Source organism: Nelumbo nucifera, chromosome 3 (genome assembly GCF_055504915.1).
Source record: "Nelumbo nucifera cultivar China Antique chromosome 3, China Antique-T2T, whole genome shotgun sequence".
Classification (NCBI taxonomy): Eukaryota; Viridiplantae; Streptophyta; class Magnoliopsida; order Proteales; family Nelumbonaceae; genus Nelumbo; species Nelumbo nucifera.
Window position 1 is genome coordinate 48,478,543 of NC_142651.1, and position 24,777 is coordinate 48,503,319.

The 24,777-nt window shown below is 37.6% G+C and overlaps 1 protein-coding gene across 1 annotated transcript in view; it reads left to right on the forward strand.

Annotated features, from left to right (window-relative positions):
* LOC104609559 (Glycosyl hydrolase family 47 protein) overlaps positions 1 to 24,777 on the forward strand; it is a 65,303-nt gene that overhangs the window by 24,178 nt on the left and 16,348 nt on the right. Inside the window, exons 6-9 of the mRNA XM_010275903.3 lie at positions 13,282 to 13,337; positions 14,824 to 14,896; positions 16,342 to 16,451; positions 17,993 to 18,043. Coding sequence (XP_010274205.1) covers positions 13,282 to 13,337; positions 14,824 to 14,896; positions 16,342 to 16,451; positions 17,993 to 18,043 — 290 coding nt within the window. The remainder of the gene's footprint in view (positions 1 to 13,281; positions 13,338 to 14,823; positions 14,897 to 16,341; positions 16,452 to 17,992; positions 18,044 to 24,777) is intronic.

The following is a 24,777-nucleotide window of genomic DNA, read 5'->3' on the forward strand; positions in this document are numbered from 1 at the left end:
ACATAGAATGACAGCCTATGGGCCATTCGGCCCATCTCCTCTACACTCCCCCTCAAGCTGAGCATAGATGTTAATCATGCCCAACTTGCTAGTGTCATGCTGAAGCCTTGCCTTGGGAATGCCCTTGGTGAGAAAATATGCCAAATTGTCCTTCAGAAGTGATGAATGGAAGACACACTTCACCCGAAGAGACTCTTTCTCGAATAAAGTGTCTATCAACCTCAATATGCTTAGTTCTATCATGTTGTATTGGGTTGTGGGCAATGTCGATGGCTGCCTGATTATCATAGTACAACATCATTGGCTTGTCATGATCAATCCCAAGTTCTTCCATCAATGACCTTAGCCACAACAGTTCAGAGACTCCATAAGCCATGGCCCTGTATTCTGCTTCTGCTGAGGATCGGGCCACAACTAATTGTTTCTTGCTCCTCCAAGAGACAACATTACCAGCCACCAGACTACAATACCCTGAAGTAGATCTTCTGTCATCAATATTGCCATCCCAGTCAGCATCAGTATAAGCTTCAAGCTTCAGATGACCATGCTTAGTAAATAGAATTCCCTTTCCTGGAGAGCCTTTCAGATAACACAAAATTCGTTCTGTAGCTGCCATATGAGTATCTCTGGGAGCATGCATGAACTGGCTAATACAACTGACAACATATGCAATATCTGGCCGAGTCATGCACAAGTACAGGAGTTTCCCAAGAAGTCTCTGAAAGACCCCTTTGTCTTCCAACAATGTTCCATACGAAGCTGAATGTTTGTGACTCATATCAATGGGAGTTGCAGTTGGTCTAGCACCCATCTTTCCAGTTTTAGACAACAAATCAAGGACATATTTCCTTTGGGAGATAAGAATCTTATCCTTAGATCTAGAGACTTCTATGCCAAGGAAGTATCTCAACTCTCCCAGATCCTTAATCTCAAATTCTGTGCGAAGGAAAGACTTAAGGGCCCGAATGCCTGAGGCATCATCACCAGTTACTATAATGTCATCAACATACACAATGAGATACACTGCTAGAGATCCACTTTTCTTCACAAAGAGAGTATGATCTGACTGTGTCTGAACATAGCCGAATCTAACAAGTGCAGCTCTAAACTTCTCAAACCAGGCTCTAGGAGTCTGTTTGAGTCCATAAAGTGATTTCTTCAACTTGCATACCTTTCCTTGCATATCTTTCCCATACATTCCTGGAGGGAGAGACATATAGACTTCCTCATGTAAATCACCATTTAGAAATGCATTCTTTACATCTAACTGATAACGAGGTCAATCAAAGTGAGCTGCCAGAGATAGGAGAACCCTCACAGATGTCATCTTGGCAACCGGGGAAAAGGTCTCTAGGTAGTCAATCCCATATGCCTGTGTGTAACCTTTTGCAACCAGTCGGGCCTTGTACCTCTCAATAGTCTCATCAGCCCGGTATTTAATATTTAAGACCCACTTGCATCCAACAGGATCCTTCCCTTCAGGCAAATCCACCACTTCTCATGTATCATTTTTGTGTAGAGCATCCATTTCAAACTTCATGGCATCTCTCCATTCTAGAATCCCAAGAGGTTCTGATACAGACCTAGAATAGGGTTAGAAGCAATTGAAGAGAGGTAAGCAAAGTATGAAGGAGAAAGTAGATCATAAGAAAGGTGTTTGGAAATGCAGTGTGCAGTGCACTTCCGCTTTCCTTTCCTAACAGCAATGGGGACATCAAGATCTGGGAATGATGGTTCCAAGGGGGCTGGAGTAGAACCTGTTATCTCATTTGTGATTGGGAGTGTATGAGCCTCATCTGTTGTAAGGGAAACAACTTGCTCATTTCTGGATCTTTGCCTTTGGTACACTTTTGGATTATGGGTAGGATGAGGAGGTAAAGAAATAGGAGCATCAGGACAGGATGAATGAAGTGGCTGATCCTCCTTTGGTTCATTTGGTGAGGATACAAGCTTGTCAAGAGACTCAACTGGGACAGGAAGAGGAAGAGCAAATACTTGTGACAAACTCTCCCCCTGTTGACAATGTCCTTCCTGAGGGGAACCTTAAAAAGGTGAAAGCTCATCAAAGGTAACATCCATAGAGACATGCCGAGTACCAGTCTTGGGATCAAAACAACAATAACCCTTTTGTGTGGGGGAATAACCAAGGAAAATGCACTTGTGGGCTTTTGGTTCAAACTTATGTCTTTGGGCGCTTGGAATGTGAACATAACAAGTACAACCAAACACACGAAGATGAATCAGAAAAAGATCCATGTCTGGATGAAGAAGACTAAAGGGGGATTTAAACCCTAAAACCCTAAAACCCTGGATGGCATACAGTTTATAAGATAGGTAGCAGTAAGAACAACATCACCCCAAAATCTTGTAGGAACATGTAAGGCAAACAAAAGGATTCTTGCAACTTCAACAATATGTCTATTTTTCCTTTCAACAACTCCATTTTGTTCAGGGGTTCTAACACAAGAGCTTTGGTGAATAACCCCCATGCCAGAGAGATACAAGGATAAGCTCTTTTCAAAGTACTCTTTTGCATTGTCAGATCTGAAAACTTTAATTCTGGTATCAAATTGGGTTAAAATAAGCTCATGAAATTGCCTCACAAGTCTTGAAACTTCATCACGGGATTTCATTAGGTATATCCAAGTGAATCTAGAAAAGTCATCAATAAACAGGATGAAATATCTATAGCCCCCCATAGAAGATAAGTGGTAAGGCCCCCACACATCAGAGTGCACAATATGAAAAGGAAAAGAAGATCTTTTATTTCTCACAGGATAATTGTTTCTACAATGCTTTGACAACTGACATGACTCACAATTGAGACTGGACACACTGACTCCCTTAAACAATTCGGGAAGTAAATGACTCAAAGTAGAAAAAGGTAAATGACCAAAACGATAATGACTCAACAAAATTCGACTGACAGACTCCGAAGAAGTAGAACCAAAGGCAGGGTTCTTGGGATAATCAAGGCATTGGCCAGGAGTGTTGAGCAAGTATATTCCGTTCACTTCATGGCCATGCCCAATCACCTTCCGAGATTCCAGATCCTGAAACACACAGTGAGAAGGAAAAAATGTTACACAACAATTCAATGACTTGGTCAAGCTACTTACAGATAATAAATTTGTATTTAATTTAGGTACATGAAGAGTGGAAGATAAGAGTAAGGAGTCTGTAGGCTTGACAGTTCCCTTGCCAGAAATAGGGGCAAGAGAACCATCAGCTAAGGTGATTTTGTCACGACCAGGAAGCAAATCATATAAAACAAACAAAGTGGAAAGGTTGGTCATGTGATCAGAAGCACCTGAGTCTATGATCCAAGGGGTCTTGGGATTACCTGAGGTGGATACATGGTTAGCAGAAGCTCTTATACTTGAGTGAGCAAATGCGGTGGTGGCTGAACTTCCAGAAGGGTTGGATGATGAAGTTACACCTTCAAGCTGGTTGATCATCTTTCCAAACTTCTCATATTCAGCTTTAATGGCTGCCAATTGTGTACTGGCAGACTCAACCTCTGTATCTGTACTTGTGGCTGCATGTGCACTTCCTGTCTTTCTACTATCATTCTTTTTCTGGAATCGGATAGGGACAAGACTGGGATGCAATTTCCAGCACTTGTCCTTGGTGTGTTTCGGCTTCTTGCAATATTCACACACCACCTCCTTCTTTCCTGTGCCACTAGGAGCTCCTATAACCCCTTTGGGTTTAATTCCCATATTTGCAAAATGATCATTGATGCTGACTCCTTGAACCTGCACATGCCTCCTACTCTCTTCACTGCTGACCAAAGCATATGCTTGAGACAATGAAACATCTTCCTTGGACAAAATGTTTTGCTTTGTGATGTCATATTCAGAATTCAGCCCTGTCAGGAACTCAAAGACCTTGTTCCTTTCAACTAATTTCCTGTATGTTTCAGCACCATTAGGGGTATCCCATGTCACAGCCTCTATCAAATCAATCTCTTGCCATAGAGATTTCAGGGTTGAGAAGTATGCTGCAAGTGACTTCTCCCCTGCCTTAGATTCTTCACATCACTCCTCAGTTTGTAGGCTTTAGCAACATTCAACTTCTAGGAGTAAGTTTCTGCAACACTATCCCATATTTCCTTAGCCGAGTTCATTCAAAGATAGTGCTGACTAGTCTGTGGCTGCATTGAATTCACAAGCCACCCAATCACTGTATAGTTTTCTTGCATCCATCTCTCATAAGATGGATCATCCTCTGGAGGAGCTTTCTTGTTCCCAGAAATAAAACCCCATTTCCCTCTGCTACAATTATGGATTTTCACTGATTGCGACCATGCCAAGTAGTTGGTCCCATCAAGTTTAACTGTAGTTATAGCCAAAATAGAATCGGCTGGGGTTCCCAAAGTCTGTCCATATTCAGCAGCATTCTTGCTTTCAAGGTTCGAGAAATCCATCATGCAAGGCTCCAATTAGGATTTTAATAAGTTTTCCAAGGTACTGGGGTTCTTGATGAACTTAGTTTGAGCTGAATCGACAACAACAACCAGCTCACAGAATCAGTTCAGTCTTGATAATTGTGACAGTCCAGCACGGTGGCAGCTCTTTCTAGTGTAAGAAATACTATTTCAGCCTTCAAGGGACAACAAACAGACCCCCAAACACAAAGTATTCCAGGTCCCCAACAACTGTTGTCCCAAAGAGAGAGAAAAAGTCCACAGTCCTTAAGAGACCTTTTGTCAAACACTCTGTGTGTAGTAGTTAACAACCTACTGTTAACTAGTAGAAACCACTTCAATAGTGTTCCGTATAGGTCCAAGAAAAAGGCTGGGCTGAAATTGAGACTAGTACCACTTAGTCCAAATCAGTTTCAGCAGCTTGGCAGTCCAATAACAGTCGAACTGCTCTCCAAAATAACCCAGAAATTTTTGAGTTGAATTAGTTCAGCAACAGTAAGACAGAATGGAGGAGGGTTTTTAATGCTTTAACAGCCCTCCCAAGCAACGAAAATAACCCAGCAAAAACTGAGAAAACTTATAGTAAGAGAATCTCTGATTTGAACTTCAAACCAAGCCGAACACCTTGCTTTCTGAGATAACTTCAACACCGTTTTCTCTGATTTCAAATCAGGCTAAACACCTTGCTCTCTGATTCTTCCTGGTCACCAAACCATTCTCCAAGTGTATAGAGACTTGGGCACCCTCCAATGACCTCCAAGAACCAGGCGAATGACTTTAAGCTTTAAGCTCTAGAACCTCCTCATGCAGTTGGCTGAACTAGAACCACATGAGGGTCACGCCAAGCTCTGGCCTGCTCTGATACCAAGTTGAAAACAGCCATCTTGTAGTCTAAAACAACTTGAGATTAGATACAAAACTAGAAAAAGAACAAGAGAAGCTTAAGAAGTTGAGGGAGGAAGAGAGCTGGCGGCAATAAGAGAGTTAGAGAAGAGAGGTTCGAACTTAACCTCCCTCTAACACTCTAAATCATTTTATTAACTTATCTTTGAAATATTACAGAGGGGCCCTTGGATGGGCAAGAAATTACAAAACAGAGTATACAAGAGTATGGGCCCAGAATAAGGCCCATTACAGAGAAAAAACATAAACATAACATAGAATGACAGCCTATGGGCCATTCGGCCCATCTCCTCTACAATAATTTTTATTACCAAAACACCTAAGAGACCAGAACCCAACAGATGTTTACCCAACTGCCCCTAACCAGAATCTGAAATATAGAAATGACAAAAATAACTTTATAACCAAACTAACAACTAAGCATCCCAAGACAACTATTTGGGGCTTTGGGCTCTAACTATGTAAATGAACTCAAAACAATATTTATATTATTTTTTCTCTTTTATTCTTTATTCTTTTTTCATTTTCTTTTTTTGGGGCTCTTCATTACCACCCCTCCTTGCTCAATTAGGCCTGAATACAAAGCACAAATATTACCTCTCTCATCCCTAATCACCCCTCCAATTCTTGAGGGACCCAGGTTTCCTATTGAACCAATAATAAGGGAGTGCCACAAAGAGAAGAACAATCAAGGAGGTGTTGAGGAAAGAAAGACCTGATCTAGTGCTTATCCAGAGTCTAACCTTCAGGAGGTTGATTGCAAATGGGTTAGAGGCCTTTGGGGAGAAAGGAAATTAAGGTGGAGCTTTGCTCCATCTTGGTGAGCCTCGGGGGGTATAATAACAGTCTAGGAGGAATCAATGCAGTGTATTGAGGAACTGGTGGGTAATTTTTCAGTCTCTGTAAAACGAAGGAGTGTAAATGATAGTTTTGAATGGGTCCTCACAAATGTCTACGGGCCAAACTCATATAGAGAGAGGAATTTGTTTTGGGAGGAATTGGCAGATATTAGAGAACTGTGAGAGGGACCATGGTGTCTAGGGGGAGACTTTAACATAATCAAATTTTTTGAAGAAACAAATGGAGGTAGGGGAAGGATCACTACAAGTATGAGAAAATTTAATGAATTTATAGTGGCCTTTGAGTTGAAAGATTTCTCTCTCGGACATTCTAGCCTTACTTGGTCCAACCTTCAAGTTAATGCAATCTACTCTAAGCTGGACAAATTTTTAGTTTCTCTAGATTGGGAAGAGCATTGGACAGATTTGCTTGGTAGAACCTTGCCTAGAATCACATTAGATCATTGGCCAATTTGTTTGTTAAGAAGAGTTTTGATGGGGGTCCATCTCCCTTTAGATTTGAAAACATATGGCTTACCCATCCGGAGTTTACAGCCAGAGTCAAGTGGTGGGATGCTTCGTCCCAACCACCAACCTGGGAAGGCCAAAACTTTTTGAAGAAATTGTAGTTTCTTAAAGAAAAGGTAAAAGATTTTAACAAATTGACCTCTGGGAGATTGGAAGAATAAAAGATAGGATTGATTTCTCAGATTGGGATGATTGATTGGAAGGAGATGGATGGGCCGCTGTCGGATACTGATAGAGAGTTGAGATGGTCTACGAAGAAGGAACTAGATAGAGGTTACTCTCCTCCGAGAGGATTTTAGCTGGGAACAGAAATCTAGGGAGAAATGGATCAAAGAAGGTGATGGTAATATGAGGTTTTTTCATGCCATTGCAAATGGTAGGAGGAGAAAGAGCTTTTAGTCACTTCGCTGTTTTTGGGGGAGATTGAGATTACATATCATACTGAGATAGCTAAAGCTTTTGTAGATCACTTCAGATCAATTTTTCGTAGACCTCTCAATGAAAGATGGTCCATTGAAGGTCTTAATTGGGAGATATTGGGAAATGATCAAGTAGAGTTCCTGGAAAGAAGTTTTGAGAAGGAAATTAAGGAAGCAGTTTTTTCAATGGACAGATCTAAAGCACCAGGGCCTGACGACTTTACAATGGATTTCTACCAGGACTGTTGGGAGATTATTAGAGATGACTTGATCAGAGTTTATGGGGAATTCCATAGGAGGGGCAAACCAGCCCGGGAATGAACTCAATTTATCTTTAGTCCTTAAGAAATTGGTGTTGCCCATCCTAAAGACTTCTGACCCATCAGTCTGGTTACAAGCATTTATAAGATAATTGCTAAGGCTCTGGCTCTTAGAGTGAAGAAGATAATTCCCTCACTTATTTCTCAATTTTTGTTCATGATAGGCAAGTTGTAGATCAGATCCTAATTGCTAATGAATGTGTTGAGGCTCAGAAGAGATTAAGAAAGAGAGGAGTTGTGGCTAAGTTGGACGTGGAGAAGGCTTATGATCTTGTGGATTGGGAGTTTTTGGTTAAGATCCTAAGAAGCAGTGGTTTTGGAGAGCGGTGGTGCAAATGGATCAAAGGCTGCTTGCAGTCTATTCATTACTCAATTCTTGTCAATGGATCGGTGGTTGATTTCTTTGCAGGGATTCGAGGTCCTAGACAAGGCGATCCATTGTAGGGCTGGCCAGTTGGTAGAGATAGAATCCAGGTAACTCATTTACAATTTGCCGATGACATTCTGGTATTCTGTGAAGGGGACAATAAAGTTGATGTGGAAAACTTGAAGTTGGTAGTGGATCTATTTGAAAGGGTCTCCAATGTGAGGATTAACTGGAATAAAAGTGTGGTGGTCGGAACCAATGTGCATGAAGAAGTGTTGGGGGACATGGCATGTTACTTGGGATGTGAAAAAGGAAATTGGCCGATCAAGTACCTGGGGTTACCACTTGGTGCAACCCCAACTCTTTGAGTTTTTTGAATCCAGTGGTAGAAAGGTTTGAGAAGAGGTTAGCTGGGTGGAAGAGAAATTACATCTCATTAGGTGGGAGGATAACTTTGATCAAGTCTACCTCAGCCAATCTTCCTGTCTACTTTATGTCAATTTTTAGGATGCGCTTGGCTATTGTGAGAAAGATGGAAAAGATTATGAGAGACTTTTTGTGGGAGCCTAGGGAAGGGAAGAAAGATCATCTGCTCAGGTGGGAGGTGTCGAAGTTGTCTTCCTGCCTTCCTCAATCACATCAGGTATGACTTGGTTTCTGGTCTTAAGATCAGCTTCAGGTTTTGGGAAGATATCTGGATTGGGAATCCCCTTTGATGGGGATCTTCCCCTCACTTTATGCTTTATCCATCCTCATAGGCAGAACAATGACTGAGTTCGTTTTCTCCTCTTCCTCTCCTTCTGAGTTAATTGGAACTTGGGCTTTGTTAGGAATCTTAGAGAGTGAAATTCCCCTTGTTACCGGTTTGCGCTCTCTATTGAATCAGTGGTTCTTGGGGTCAGGGGTGAGTACAATAGGGTCTGGAGCCTTGAGTGTTCTGGGGCTTTCACTTGTAAATCCTTCTTTTACTCTCTTGTAGCTTCCTCTCCTCCTTCCCCTTTCCCTGTTAAAGAAATTTGGTGTTCTCCCATCCCTCCTACAGTTGGTGCTTTCTGTTAGGAAGTGTATCATGGTTGCATTAATACTTGCGATAAGCTTTGAAGGAAGAGGCCAATTTGTGTTTGTCGCCAAACTGGTGCAGCTTGTTTAAGCTTAATGGTGAGACTGCAGTCCATCTTCTAATTTCCTGTCCTTTTGTTAGCTTTATTTGGGAATAGTTTGCTTCACTTTTTGGTTGCAGGTGGCTCTCTCCTGTTAGCTCAGAAGGGATGTTCAACCCTTCTATTTGTAGGTGTTCTACTAAACGGGGTAAGCTGTTGTGGAAGTGCACAAGGGCGGCAGCTATTTGATCAGTTTGTGAGGAAAGAAATTCTAGAATCTTTGGGGAAAAGGAGAGGAACAAGGAGCACTGATTGAAGTCATAACTCTATGAGTGGCTAATTGGGTTTAGACTGTCAACTTGTTTTTAGACTTTAAGTTCGATATTTCTTCAGGGTGTGGGGGGCTATAACAGCTTCCTCTTCTAAAAGACATATTGCAACGGGGGACTGGTCCCCCCTGCCCTGTGGTTGGTTTGAAGATGAACTTTGATGAGAGTACTGTGGGTAATCCAGGCCCCACTGGAATCGGAGGGGCTATCAGGGATGATGAAGGTAATATATGTGCTTTCTTCTTGGGCCCAGGTGGGCAAAGTGATGTTGCATCAGAATTCTTAGCAGCTGTCTATGGGCTTGAGAAAGCAAAGGAATTGGGTCTAGATAGGCTAATTATTGAAGGTGATTCCAAAATAGTTGTGGATTGGTTAAAGAAAGGGGAAGGAGTTTCATGGCACCTAAGGAATGATCTTAGGAGGTTCAAAAGGCTCTCCAGGGATATGTTGATTCAAATTAATTGGATTAGAAGATCGGCCACCAGTTTAGCGGATAGTTTAGCCAAACAAGGGGTATGTAGACACCATGTTTTGGGCTCAGGTGTAACTTTGGGGGTTGGACAGTTGGTGTCTATTTGTAACCTTCACAACTACTTGTTGTGCCTCTTTAGTTAATTTAATGAAATCTTCTTAAATCCCAATTTGAGGATCACTTAAAGTCCAACACTTAGGTTAATTCTAATGGGTCAAGAAGGATCATTTTATAAGTATAACTAAAATTTATATCTTGAAAAATCAACATGTTCAAAACGAGATGACAGAAGCAACCCAATAGGTAGAAAACTAATTTTCATTTCCTAATCTAGGTTAAAAAGTTAGTTCATGTCCTTTAATCACAAATGAAATCCAATTTTGTTTCCTAATTTGTTTGTTCATCATGAACTTAATGGCCTATCTCATTTATCTTTTGGGTTTGAGCTATGTGAATATTGGTCATTAATCAAGTAGAACTACATAAACTTATTGAGCTTAAGCGAGATCCAAAACAGAACTCAAAATAGTTCGGATTATAAATGGGTTCAATTAATGAAAGCTAAAACCCAAATCTGAGTGCCATCTAAATCCGATCAGATTTGAACATCTTGGATTGAATTCAAAAGGGCGGGAGGAGAGGTTTGGTGTGCAAGCTAGACTTGGACAAGGCTTATGATATGCTGGATTGGGATTTTCTTTTGGGTGTAATGAGAAGCTTTGGCTTTGGAGATAGATGGTGTAGATGGACCAAGGGGTGTGTTAGGTCATGTCACCACTCTATTATGGTAAATAGAACTAGGGGTGAGTAGGGATGCAAACGGATTGGATCAGATTTGAATCAGGGTGTATTCGAATCCGATCCGACATTGTTCATGTCAGATCCGATCGGATGTGATAGGACTTGTTTGAATTTGAATCCTATCGGTAAGTCGGATCTTCGAATCTGATCTTATCCAACTTGTTTTCTTTAAAAATTAATAAATTATTAAAAGAAAATAAAATGTACTAATTTAAATAAAGTAAAAACAAAAAAGGCAAGTATTTTTTAATTATTTTCATCATATATATTTATATACATATTTTTTATAAAAAATAAATAATATAACAAATTTATAAAAATATAATATAAAAAATATATTTATAAATAAATAAATAACATATATATATATGTATTATATGTTTTTATTTATAAATATATAATATATACCGGATTGGATAGGGGTGATTCGAATTCGATCCGAAGATCTGAATAGGGGTGATCCGAATTCGACCAAATAGGATCGGATCTCGGATTGGATCAGATCATGATCTGATCCATTTGCACCCCTAGGGGTGAGCAAGAAAATTGAACTGAAAATTCCGCTTAACTGGATTGGTCAGTTTGGTATTTTTAAAAAAACAAAGGTACCAAAATAAAAAACCGGCGGTTAACTGAACTGACTGGTATACATATACTTCTATATATTCTATGTATATTATATATATTTTTCATATATATTTTATATTATCCATATATTATAAATTAATAAATATGCATTATATATATTTATAATATGTAATATATTATTTATTATTTAAAGTATAATATTTTATATGTATTTCTAGCTTTTCTATTATATATTTATATACTTATTTATAACATATAGTATAAATATTAAAAAGCCAAAAAAATTGAAGAATCAAACTGGTCAACCGGTTAACCGATCGACTTCAGTTCGGTTCCAGTTACCGGTTTTTCCAGAAACCGGTAGTACTAATTCAGTTTAAAAAAAAAAAGCCCATCCTAGTTGATGCCTGGTCCAGTTCTTTGAGCATTGGTTTTAAATACTACCTAGGCTAGAAAAGGATTGATCCTTTGTCTGTGGATGTACGGTTAAATTGACCATTGACCAATGGTCTTTAGGGCGAGAATCTTATCAATGTGGGGTGGGTTCCAACCCCATCATGTGCATCATGTGTCAATATCACAAATATATTATAACAGAGAGGCCTTCTGTGAAATTCAAATTGTGGCATGTGGATGCATGTGCATTGTAACACTGTCTCAATACCATGAGGTCTATGACAGAGTAGAGAGATAATAGGAGAAAGGAATGAGGGAGAGGGGGGATAACAAAGTGAGTATTAGTGAATTTAGAGGGGTACTTCGAGGATATAAAAAGTTGATCATTGACGAAAACTCTTTTTTTATAGTAGATAGATAAATGCTATGCACATAAAACCCAAACCAGGTGGTTAAAGGCCATCTTAGTTTGCTGATTTTCAATATGCCCACTGTCTAGTGGGAACCATCCAATGGCAGGTCCCAATCCTTGAAACATGGAACATGTGGCAAGATATGGAGAGGGATTAGAGCTTTTGGTGTCAGGGTTGAATATCTCGTTTAGGTTACTCCTAAGATCTGCTAACTTGGCCATAAACAATTGTGCTTAGGGAGGGGTTTTGAGGAGTCACCTTTTCAGGGAGCTGGTATTCCTGAGTAGTTTATGGCTGCATTTTTTTTTCACCATAGCAGTTCCTTTTTTTTCAGCCTCTTGGAGGTAACTAGGCCTGTCTTCCCTGCATCTAAGTTTCTTTTCAACAATGAATTATCTGTTATTGATATAAAACTGTCATATTCATCGAAAAAAAAGATATAATACTGCCATGAAACATATATATTCCCTGTTAGGCTTGCCACATCAAAATTCTGTAAGGCTTGCCACATCAACTTGATGATGTCAAACCTAGGCAGGTATTTGGATAAGCTTTTTGCTTTAAAGCAGGAAAAGGGGTGGGGTGGGAAATGATTTTCACTTTTTTTTTCCTAAAGGTAGATATGTGTTTTCATCTGCTGTAGGAATATTAGCAGGGTTTCATTCTTTCTAAAAGTTATTTATGTTCAGTGTTACATGGACTCTCATAAACTGTGAAGTTTCCAAGTTAGAAACACGTTGGTCTTTTTCTTATAGATTTTTTTTTTTTTTTTTAAATTTCAAAACTCGACTATAGACATATTCTTTTATGAGTATACATTGTTATGGACTATTTTAATGGTACATACATTTCTTTTGATGTTTCCTAGCTCATGTTGTATTTATCTTTCTAAATCAAACTCCTGGACATGCATGGCTTCTAAGTTCCATGCCTGTCTATGTGCAAAACTTTTCTGTTTTGAAATTTAACAAGGAAAGAAATTGTCTTCTGCAAAAATGCAAGGATTTTGCTGGTTTTTATGACAAAAAGAGTAATCTCTGGGATGTTAGGACTTAGGAAATTCAATTTTGAACCTATTTTATGTTTTTTTTTTTGGCAGTAGTATATTAGTTGCTTCCAAAATCTTATTCAAACTATCTATCTTCTTTTGATGCAAAACACTTACTAGTGGGTGGTGCTAAAGTTATTTTGTATTTACTGCTTCCTAATGGTTATTATACTTGTTTAGTAGAGCATGTTATTGGACAGCAGGCACTTTTGACTTTCTGAGTAGAGAGTATAACAATTCATTTGCTGGAATTCTAAGTTTAAGATGCTTTTAACAAGTTTTTAGTTTTCCATGTTATGATTTTTCTTTTTAACTGTAATGTATATTAGGAATCCCGTTTGGATCTGTCAATCTATTGCATGGAGTTGATGAAAATGAAAGCAAGGTATAGCTGTTCTATATTTTCTGTACTTTTTTCATCTAACAATTCATACTGTTGGGCTGATGTAGGGATATCTACTGATGATTGAATCTAAAATGAACAATGGAAAAGATAGAATCTTAGAATAAGTAAAAACAAAGATTAAGAGAAGAAGAAATAGCTAGAGGAGTCACACTTGTCTTCTATCAAGTATAGAGTCACACCTAACTGTTCTTGAGCACTTTTCCCAATAAAAAGAAGCCAAAAGGAAAAGCAATATTTTTATCAGCCAAAAGGAAAAATGATATTATCAATTTTTTCATTCTCTTTCACATCTATATTATGGACCTTACTTGTATTTTCCCTAATGTAAAAGGCACCTAAGAACTCCTCAATTCATACCCATAGATAGAATGACTTCAACATTACATTTTACTCTTAAACCAAATCCAAAGGTAGGCTTCATAACCATTGTAAGTTTGATATGAGTTTGTGGATATTAAGCAACTTCTAAAACAAACACTGAACAAATAAATCGTAAAACAAGAGACTCTTAACCAGATGTTTCAAAAGAATTGAAAAATCTTGTCACAGATTGATTTACTGTCTGTAAATGTGTCAACATCACACAATCTTGACTCTCTGTAAACAACACAATCTCTCTCTCTCTCTCTCTGTGTTTTTGGCTTGACTTCCAAATAATTTATAGATAACTCTCAGCTTTACATATTGCTTCATACACACACATGTCAAAACTTCTATTATCACATCTGTATGATGGTGATCTTTGACATGTTGATCAGCTTAGGTTTCTTGTTGATTTCCTGGGAGTTTTTCAATAAACTATATTGTATATTTATACTGTTCACCATGCCTTTATATTTTAATTTGTTATTTTGTGCACTGTTAACAGTTTTGACTTTCTTAAGAACCATATCATCTGGTCTAGTCTTAATACATTCAATTTTCTAAGAATCAATGACTTCAAACAAAGACTAAGCATTGTAAATGCTATGGCAGTACTCATTACAAATTTCTCCTTACTCTGCTTTCAAAGTAGATATTTTGGCCACTTATTATCTGAGGCTTATAGGATGGACAAGGGGTAATGAGTTGGGCCAATGGCTGTACCTACACTCTGTAAGGAAAGATAGATCTTTGGCATGCGGTAGGAACACTTTGATCAGCTGGATCCAAATAACTACTGACTTTTTTACAGATCCACTAGCTAGTGAAGGAACAAATAGGGAAGTTAATATTGGGGACTGTCCCAAGGGGACAGATCAATCTAATTGAGTAATTTCTTGTTGGGATATGCCACTTCTTGGGTTCTGCTACCTATGCCAGGCTTTTTTTTTTCTATTTATTGTACTCTTTTATTCCACAATAAAATTTTCATTGATCTGTTATAGATAGAAAAAAGTTTCATTTTCTTCTCCTTTTCCATTTGTTCTCTATTGCATGACAATACTATTTGGTAGAAATCCTAAAGTTCTTTTGGCTGTTTTAGATAACATCAACGGCTGGTGGAGGGACTTTAACCCTAGAATTTGGAATACTGAGTATTTTAACAAACAACCCAGGTGATTATTGTAGTTGCTTTTGTCTGCAAAGTTTATGTTAAGCGTAATTATCAAAAAGAAAGTTTATGTTAAGCTTATAATTCTATCATCTGCTGTTATCCAGTTTTGAATATTTTGTCCACATCCAGCATGACTTATGCCTTCAATATGTAAAGTTGTCTCATTTTCAGTGTCTCCATAATATACTTTCAATTATATCACAGATATGTTATTTCGGTGGTTTATCTGTCCTCTAATGGGAAATAAAATTCGTTGAAACTTAATAACAATGTAGCTTTTGAGATTAATTTAGTAATTTACAGTCCTCTTCAACATTGTTTCTTTTATTATTTTACTGCTCTTATTTCTTTTACACTTGATATAATCTTTTTTTTTTATGTTTCCACTTTCTAGTACATGTGCTGTCTTTTCTATTTTCAGTGTGCCTCAATTCTTATGCCATACAATATGCTTTTTTCCCACAGTTGGACATACTGTATCTAGAATACTCTTAATATTTTACTCTCTATTCTTTCTTTTTGACATGGTACGTTCATTTTGTATTTCTGGTATGTACCCTCCCTTTTCTAGTTTCTTAGTCTGCTTGAAGTACCATCAGTAGGGGTGTCAATGCACCAGTTTTGGGTTGGACCCCGTCCAAATCAAAATCAATTTGAATGGATTGGATGGACCCACAACACACTGAATTGGACCAGTCCAGACTTAATGGTCCAAGGTATTTATTGGATTGAACCTGGTCCATCCTTAATGGATTTATATCGGATTGGGTCCGTTTCATTGATAGAAGATAAGAATACAGGTGTCAATGGACCAATTTTGGTTTTGGGTTGGACCCCGTCCAAATCAAAATCAATTTGAATGGATTGGATGGACCCACAACACATTGAATTGGACCAGTCCAGACTTAATGGTCCAAGGTATTTATTGGATTGGACCTGGTCCATCCTTAATGGATTTATATTGGATTGGGTCCGTTTCATTGATAGAAGATAAGAATACAGGTGTCAATGGACCAATTTTGGGTTGGAACCAATCTAAATTAAAGCCAATTTGAACAGATTGGACGGTCCAGATTCCAGACATTGAATTGTGCTGGTTTAAAATGGTACAGAGTTCATCAGATTGGACTGGACCTGGTCCATTTGTAATGGACTCTTATTGGACCGGATTGGATTGGACCAAATCCGGTCCAATTGACACCCCTAGCCATCAAAACATGCTCTTTTTCCCAACAGTGCATACCATATCTAGATCTAATGGGTATTGCCTGGTGGGGACTGGTCCACCTTTTTTAATATTCTCTCTCTCTGTTTATATTTATATATATGCCAATAAAAAAGAAAAAAAGTATATAAATTTATGTACAGTGACTGAAAAGGTTATTTTGACAATGAGCATGTTTTAATGAAAAAACAGTGAACATGATTTGTTTAATGATTTTGCAGTTTTTCAGCAAGTCACAAAAAATGCAGTGCGTGGTATTTGGGCCCGCCGCTCAAAACTGAACCTTGTTGGTGCTCATATCAATGTCTTCACAGGTGAATGGACCCAGAAGGTAATGCTCCAAAATTCTTTTGTAACATTAATTTAGTAGTTTAGCTGCTAACTGATACTTGTGGACATGCATATAACATTCAAATGTGTAATATAGAGCATCAAACCATCTCCAAACACAATTGGCATGTATCATATGCTCAAACTGTGCGTCTGTGCCCTGGGTTAAAGATGGTACTAGCTCTTTCATTTAGTGAAAGCCCTGACTTCTAGTTATGGCTTTTTAATCAAGGTTTCTTTTTTGTTGCACGAACGGGATTTATCATAGCAGCTTGATTAAATATGATTGTTAATCTGATTTTTTTTAATCTTTTATATGAAGAATTTCTTGTAGATTTATTTCTGCTATCTCCTTCCAACATTAATGCCAATATACTTGGGAATTGATGGTTCTCTTTAGAGGGTTCTTTTAGAGCTGAAAACTTGGGATTTCTTCTTCGTTCATCATTCTTATAATGATTGAACATTCCACAACTGATGAGAAAATTATTTTTAGTGGTAATCAAAAAAATTCTAGCACTTTGGTGGGGTTTCCTATTTAACCTAGGGAGTGGGTTCTTTTAGGATTGGGATAGTAGTACATATTTGATTAGCATATGGAGAATGTTAGTCTTTGTTGAAGCCTTTTCTTCATATTTTCAGAGGGCAGTGGTATTAAAGGGTTGGTGGTACATCATACCTGCTTTGTAAAGCATGATGAATCATTGGGTTAATGTTTTGAACTTTGAAATGATTGGAGCCTTCAACAATACCGGATGTAGTAAAAATTTTATTAAGAAGATGAGCAATTTTGAGGAACAAAGTGTTGTCTAAAGAATATTTAGACAGCTTTATGTAGTAGACAGCCAAGCTTAATTCTTGGAGAGCACATCAACAGATTCACACTTGCTATAATAAAGTTAGATCTACCTATTTAGTATGCCTGCGGTCTTTTCAGAACCCAAAATCAATTCCTCAAAAATGGTCCTTTAATGGATCTAGTCTACTAAACAATACAATCAAGGTTACTAGTTAGTGCATATGCTTTGCTGATCCTAGCAATGTAATCTTTCATCACTCAACACACTAGGAGTTAGAATTTGAAGATATGTTTTGATACAAAAAATGTTTCTAAACAGCTCTTTTAGCAACTTCAACCTAATTTTAAACATGTTTCTTTGTTATTAAGAATGGGATTTCTTAACATGGAAGAGGAGATAACTTATCAAAAGAAAAAAAAAAACATGGAGGAGATGAGAAGAAAAGGGATAGTAGAAAGCCATGTCCCAAGGAGGATGATCAGTGGTTTTCACAATAATACTGACAAAATGCACAGAACATTACTGCAGAAATTTCTAGATAAGGGGGTGTTTGCCAATGTGTATGGTTTTGTTTTTCAAAACAAAAATAACTGCCACATCAGCAAAATCATATTGCTTTTACTGATATGGTAGCTAATTTTTGTTTTGAAAAACTAAATCATACATATGGGGGAGCACCCCTAAATTAGCTGATAATCTCTGCTTCATTTCTTACTTCTAAGCTGATTGCTTTGCTTTGCAGGATGCTGGAATAGGTACCAGTATCGACTCTTTTTATGAGTATCTTCTAAAGGTATGGTGGCTTTGTTGTATAAAAGGAGAAACCTCATTGCCTGCATGATTGTTTTTTAAGACTAATATATTAGGTGCATTATCCCAAGGTTTAGAAAAATTATGAGGCCATCATTAGTTTAATTCCTTAATCCTTAGTACTTTTTGCAGAGATAAAGTCCATATAAGGTTAGTGTTACTTATATTTTAACATGCGTATATCTGTTTGTGTGAAACTGTATTCTAATTGGGCCAGTTATGATTTCCTTTTGTCTGGATGAACCCTCCTATTTGTGCCATGTTTGGAATCATGCTGAGACTATCCATCAAATCAGAGACCTTGTTGATTATCCATGTATAATTCCCAGGCTTCACAAGCACTATACCCTTTTAGTGAAGTTCTGGCCTTGTGATGTTAGTCATTGGTAGTTTCAACTTTTGATTGATAAAATGCTCACAAGCGGCTTTTTCATTAATCCACACCAAATTATATTTCCACATGGAAGATTCCTGGGTTGTATAAACTTCTTTAAATGGCCCAACTAGCAGATTGATGCAGGAACAACCAAACCAAAATGTTTGGACCTACTTTCAACCCAATCTCAAGGTTCAAATATCCATTAAAGGCTCTTTAGTCTAGTCTGAAGATCCAAAAATGGTGCATCATTCAGTCCAATCTCAAGATCCAATAAAGACCCAATGGTTTGGTCCATGCTGTCAAAAAAGGAAAAGAACATTGGGGAAGAACTATGTAGGGGTGTAAACGGATCAAATTCGAATCGGATCAGGCAATATCCGAATTCGAATCCAATTAGAAAATCCAATATCCAAATTCGATTCGATATCTGACGGATATTGAAAATTAATATCTGAATTCAAATCCGATTAAATATTCGAATATTCGATACGATTCGAATTTGATTAATTAATTATTTTAGATAATTAATAAATATATAAAATAAATATTTTATTGATATAAAGTATATAAATATATAAATTATTTAGATAAATTAATTATTATATATATTACATAAAATATTTTATATATTATATATAAGAATTAAATAATCAGTCAAATTTGGATATTTATCGAATCAAATCAGGTCATATCTGAATTCGAATCCGATTAACTATTTGGTAAGAATAGGATATCAGAATTCGACCGATAGATATTCGAATTATCTGAATTTGATTTGATTATGTCAAATATCAAATTCAAAATCGGATTTTCGAATACCGTTGACACCCCTAGAACTATGGGAGATAGAGACTTCACATGGTAACAATGGAAGTACCAACTTTGGGACTTAAGCCAAAGATTGGGTGAAAAGGTAAACACTGAAAGTTAGAGTGTTAAGTGGTGGGTTTCATTAATAGGGAGTTGGATCCCTGAGGCATTGACTAAGAATTAATAAAGTATAGGGTCCTATCAATTAGGAGCTAATTATGCATAGGAATCATTAAGTGCAAATACTTCATAAATCAGCACATCATGTGGGAGGCTAGAGCTTTGTCATCTTGAGTAAATATTTCAGTCAGATGGATTGGAGATCTGTTAACTCTTTAACAGACAGTTTAGCTAGAGTTGTAGGGAGAGCAGGGTTCTGCTGCAGAGTGCGAAGCCTTTCTCTTAGGATATAGATTTTGTTGTATACAGGCTTGCTGTAATGGTAAAATCTTGGGCTGCCATTTGTGTGAACATGGATTTGAGTATGTGATCGGCTATGCTTGCAGAAAAAAGCCAGAAGTTAGGTCTGTATTCCAGATTCCAGCCTACCCCTCCCAAGACTGCAGATAGCTGGGACCAACATCAAGTAATGGCCTTTAGGTAAGACTTATAAGTCTAAAGTTGTTTATTTCTATCGCCCCTTCCACCTTCTGGATTAAGGAGATAAATGTTGCATTTGCACTTTTCTCTACAGATTTTGTTAGTTTGCAAATCCTTAAACATATTTATAGTCTCCTACTCTCCTCCTTGATCAGCAACCATCATGCTTTTAGCATGCTATGTTGAAACCATCTGAGCTTGGAATCTTATCTCCATTCATTGCCTTTCCCACACCCCAAATCTCCTCAAATGATTGATACCCGTATCTTAGACAATAAAGTCTTGGATGCAAGTTGCATAACCTCCTAATTTCATAATACTTTTTTTTTTTTTAAAAAGGTAAAGATTTTTTGCATAAACCACAGCAACAACACACACACACACATGCACTCTCTCTCTCTCTCTCTCTCTTAATGTATCCTCCAAGACTCCAAATGCTGAAGGCCAAAGGGATAGATGACCACTTCCCTTAGTATCAGAAAACCAAGGGCCAAGCTTGCAGATTGCAAAGTTAATAAAGTCCTCCTTAAATCTGCACCTCTTAAGGAAAATCCTTCTATTTCTTTCAGCTCAGATTGATCACACCACAGCTGCAGGCACCATTCCCTACACTGATTTTCCATTCTTACTCATGCCATGCTGCTGCCAACTAGATAGCATATCAGGGAGGAACTGTTGCAAAATTCAACATAGACTGGCTGACTTCAGGAAATGAACCTACAAGGCTTGGACAAAATGACAGTGAATGAAGAGGTGTCCACACTTCTTTTTCTTTTAATGAATTTTATTTTGGTATAAAAGAAGAGGTGGTCCACACATTCAGCCACCCTCCCACACAAACCACAAAAATTGTCCTGGATGTCAACATCTCTTCTTAGTAGGCTATCTCTTGTTAAACACTTCCCAATGGTAGTTGACCAAATCAGAAAGCTGGCCTTATGATGCAGCTCAAATATGAAGAAAGATAATGAAAGAAATTTGCTCAAAAAATATGAAAAAGAAGAAGAAAATTGGATGGAACTTTATTAATATGAGATGGCTTACAATATGAGGCAACAAGGTTGGGGACTCGGTCACCCAAAGAAGAGGGGATTTACTCACCCAAGAGAGGACTCTCTCAACTCTCAAAGAAAGCTCTAAGCTTCTCAAAGCAAAGGGAATAACTTGATTGCCTCTAGCTTGAGATTACAAAGCTTTATATAGATAACAAAAACTAGGTGTTAGAACATTTAATGTAAAACTAGCCATTAGAGAATTTAATAAAACTAGCTGTTAGAAGCCCACTAACAAACTAGTTGTTACAAGCCCACTAATCAAAATGGCTATTGGAAGCCCGTTAGTGAGTTCAAATTTAGGCCCACTTGTCTTCTCCTTTTAAAATGATATGGTGCTTCTCGGGGCATGAACTTGAACTGCATCAGTCTCCCCCTCTTGAAAAGAACTCGTCCTTGAGTTTTAAGAACTTTAACAAAATGATTTATCACCATGCTTCCGCTGCATTTTTCTATTACTGATCCTTTGATAGGCAATTGATGATGTAAATCTCCAATATTGATCAGAATTCCTACATCATGTCTCCTAGCTGTTGAAACATGTTTCTTGTGCTTCAAATAGCCCAACTCTTCATCTAACAACCATTTTAAACTTGGAGAAAATGGCTCCCAGTAAGGGTCCTCATACACTTGTATAAAAAAGATGTAGTTAAAAGTTCTTACTTGATGAATGCTGTCTCCATCAATTTGAAATTGATCACGAACGATAGAAGATTCCTCATAAGTAATGGACTTTTCGTCAAACTTTGGAGGGCTATCCCAATCAAGTCTTCATCACTTTGAAATTGATCGTGAACAATAGAAGATTTCTCATAAGTAATAGACTCTTCATCAAACTTTGGAGGGCTATCTCAATCAACATTTTCTCTATCACTTTGAAATTGATCACGAGTGATAGAAGATTTCTCATAAGTAATAGGATTTTCATCAAAATTTGAAGGGCTATCCCGGTCAATGTACTCTTTTTCCTTTGGCATTGTTAATGAAAAAGGCAACATAAGATTGTCATTACAATCTTTCAAGGCTTGATCCAAAGATAAGGTTGGAGCAATATGGTCATTCATAGGAACTTGTTTGGAAGCCTTCGTAAAATCTTCTTCATCATGCATTGAAGGTTTTTGTAGCCATTCTTGAGCTCATTGATTTCTTCACACAGATGGGCATTTTGAATTGGAGCCTTGTGTTGATTCTTACTTGGCATGATATCTTACTTCGTTGAAAGATTTAGATATGCAGCCAGTTTCATTGACCAATTTTGTTTCACTTATAACTTTTTGTAGAAAACTTTGATTGATGAACTGTTTGTGGCATTAGAAATTACACTCAGAGAGCTTTCCAATGATATATAGCATGACCCAATTTGATGAAGATTTCATTGCTGGAATTGGGATGTCATTTGACCTATTTTCTATAACTGCAATACTATTTTGGATGAGGAAAGAGGGTTGAGTAATGAAGTTACAAACTCTAACTACACCCGCTCTGATACCAATTGATGCAGCTCAAATATAAAGAAAGATAATGAAAGAAATTTTCTCAAAGAAAAAAAAGGAAAAAGAGGAAGAAAATTAGATGGAACTTCATTAATATAAGATGGCTTACAATATGAGGCAATAAGGTTGGGGACTAATTGATGCAGTTCAAGTTCATGCCCCAAGAAGCACAATATCATTTTAAAAGGAGAAAACAAGTAGGCCTAAATTTGAACTCACTAATGGGCTTTCAATAGCCATTTTGGATAGTGGGTTTCTAATAGCTAGCTTGTTAGTGGACTTCTAACAGCTTGTTTTATTAAATGCTCTGATGGCTAGTTTTACATTAAATGTTCAAACAACTAGTTTTTGTTATCTATATAAAGCTTTGTAATCTCAAGCTAGAAGTAATCAAGTTATTCCCTTTGTTTTAAGAAGCATAGAGCTTTGTTTGAGAGTTGAGAGAATCCTCTCTTGGGTGAGTGAGTCCCCAACCTTATTTCCTTTTATTGTAAGTCATCTCATATTAATGAAGTTTAATCCAATTTTCTTCTTTTTTTTACTATTTTTTGAGCAAATTTCTTTCATTATCTTTCTTCATACTTGAGCTGCATCACCTTATAAGGCACATGCTGTCTCCAAACCAAAGAGCTAGGAAAGAAAGAACTTAGGATAGATCTCGGGTTCTTTGCTAAAGAGCTAACCAAAAGTTCCCATCACTTTGCCACTTCAGGGCCCAAGCATCATCTTGTCCCAGTCTAATAGATTGATTCCCAAGAAGCTGAAGCAACTGCAGCAGGCTATCAAACTCCCAATCTTGCAGTTTCCATGGAACTTAGGTGACCACACTACATTACCTTCCAGCAATTGATAAGAGTCTTCTTTTTTGTTTGATAAATAGTAAGAGAATTTATTAGTACCAACAACAATGTTACAGAGATCCACCAAGAGGTGTGTGCAACCTCTCCTAGAAATCATCAACAGATTATAACACTAAGCCCAGAATAAGTGGTCCCTAGAAACCCCTTAGCTAGAGTATCTGCGATTCAATTAGCTGATCTTCGTTGCCACTGTATTCTTACATTCATATTACTGACTTGCAATTTGAACCTCTTTATCTCCTCTCTATAAATTCAAATTGCTTCTTCCAGGTTCCTCAACCATCCAATCACCACTTTGGAGTCCTCTTCAATGACTAACCTGTCAAAATTCAGCCTCCTTGCTAATTGAACTTCCTTCAAGTGCAGTGAATCCCCCATACCAATTGGACCTGAAAACAAAGTCACTATACTCACATCTTTATCTCTAAATACACCACCTATTCCTGAGGGGCCTGAGTTACCTTGGCTGCTACCATCAAAGTTATGTTTAATAAAATCTTCTTCAGGAGGAGCCCAACTGGAAACTACCTTCTCTTTATGAGCTATTTGCCACTGACATCCAATTCCTCCAAATATCAACAAAGGAGAACTGTGAGAATAACTCCGTAGTTTTTACCCAATGTATTACCCTTGTGTAATGCACTCAATTACTGCTTCCACACTTGTTTCTTTTTCTTGGAATGTTCTTGCATTTCTATCTTCCCATATGCTCCCAACAATTGATAAGAGTCCACCACAATGGAGGAACACCTGCTCCAAAGGACTGTTATAACACCACTTATCTCTCCAAAAAGCTGATCTTCTACCCTTGTTCCACTCATCTCTCAAAGTGTAATTTCATAATACTTTTTGATCATTAATGATAATGACTATCAAAGGGTGCAGCAAAAAAGTGATGATCTGGGTTTTATATATAGTATAAAATTAGGAGGAAAAGACTCTCCTATTCTACAAAATGACCATAACAAGGTCAGAAGTACAAGAAGCCATACTATGAATCAGCACCTGGGCCTTGAGTTCCTCACAACATTTCAGCTCTTACAACATTATTCCTGGATAGTGTATCCACAAGCTTGTTGATCTTGGTATCCATCTAAACGAGCAGTTCAGCATAGATGTCAAGGCCTTGGCTTCTCCAACAAAAAGTGTAATGACTTATGGACCTACAGATGTCTCAAAGATCAATTCAATCACAACCAGGAAAACCAATTTTATACCATTCATCTTCCCAAAATATCTCTTGTTACATTCTTTTTTTTTATCAGTAAATATCTTTTGTTATATTGCCAACCGTGAATTTTGTGCATTCAGAATGAGGACATTGAAGCTTAATATTCCCTTCAACAACTAAACCATTCAAGGATGAAACACTTCTTGAATTCTGCTCATGAAACATTACTTAGGTTTTTAGACTTTCTTAAGTTATGGATCTGCACATGATGATATTTAAAGGTGAGACAGTAGAAGGATTTTTCGAGGTGCCAAAGCCCAGGGAAGTAATTTGTGTGCTGGTTCCAAAGGGA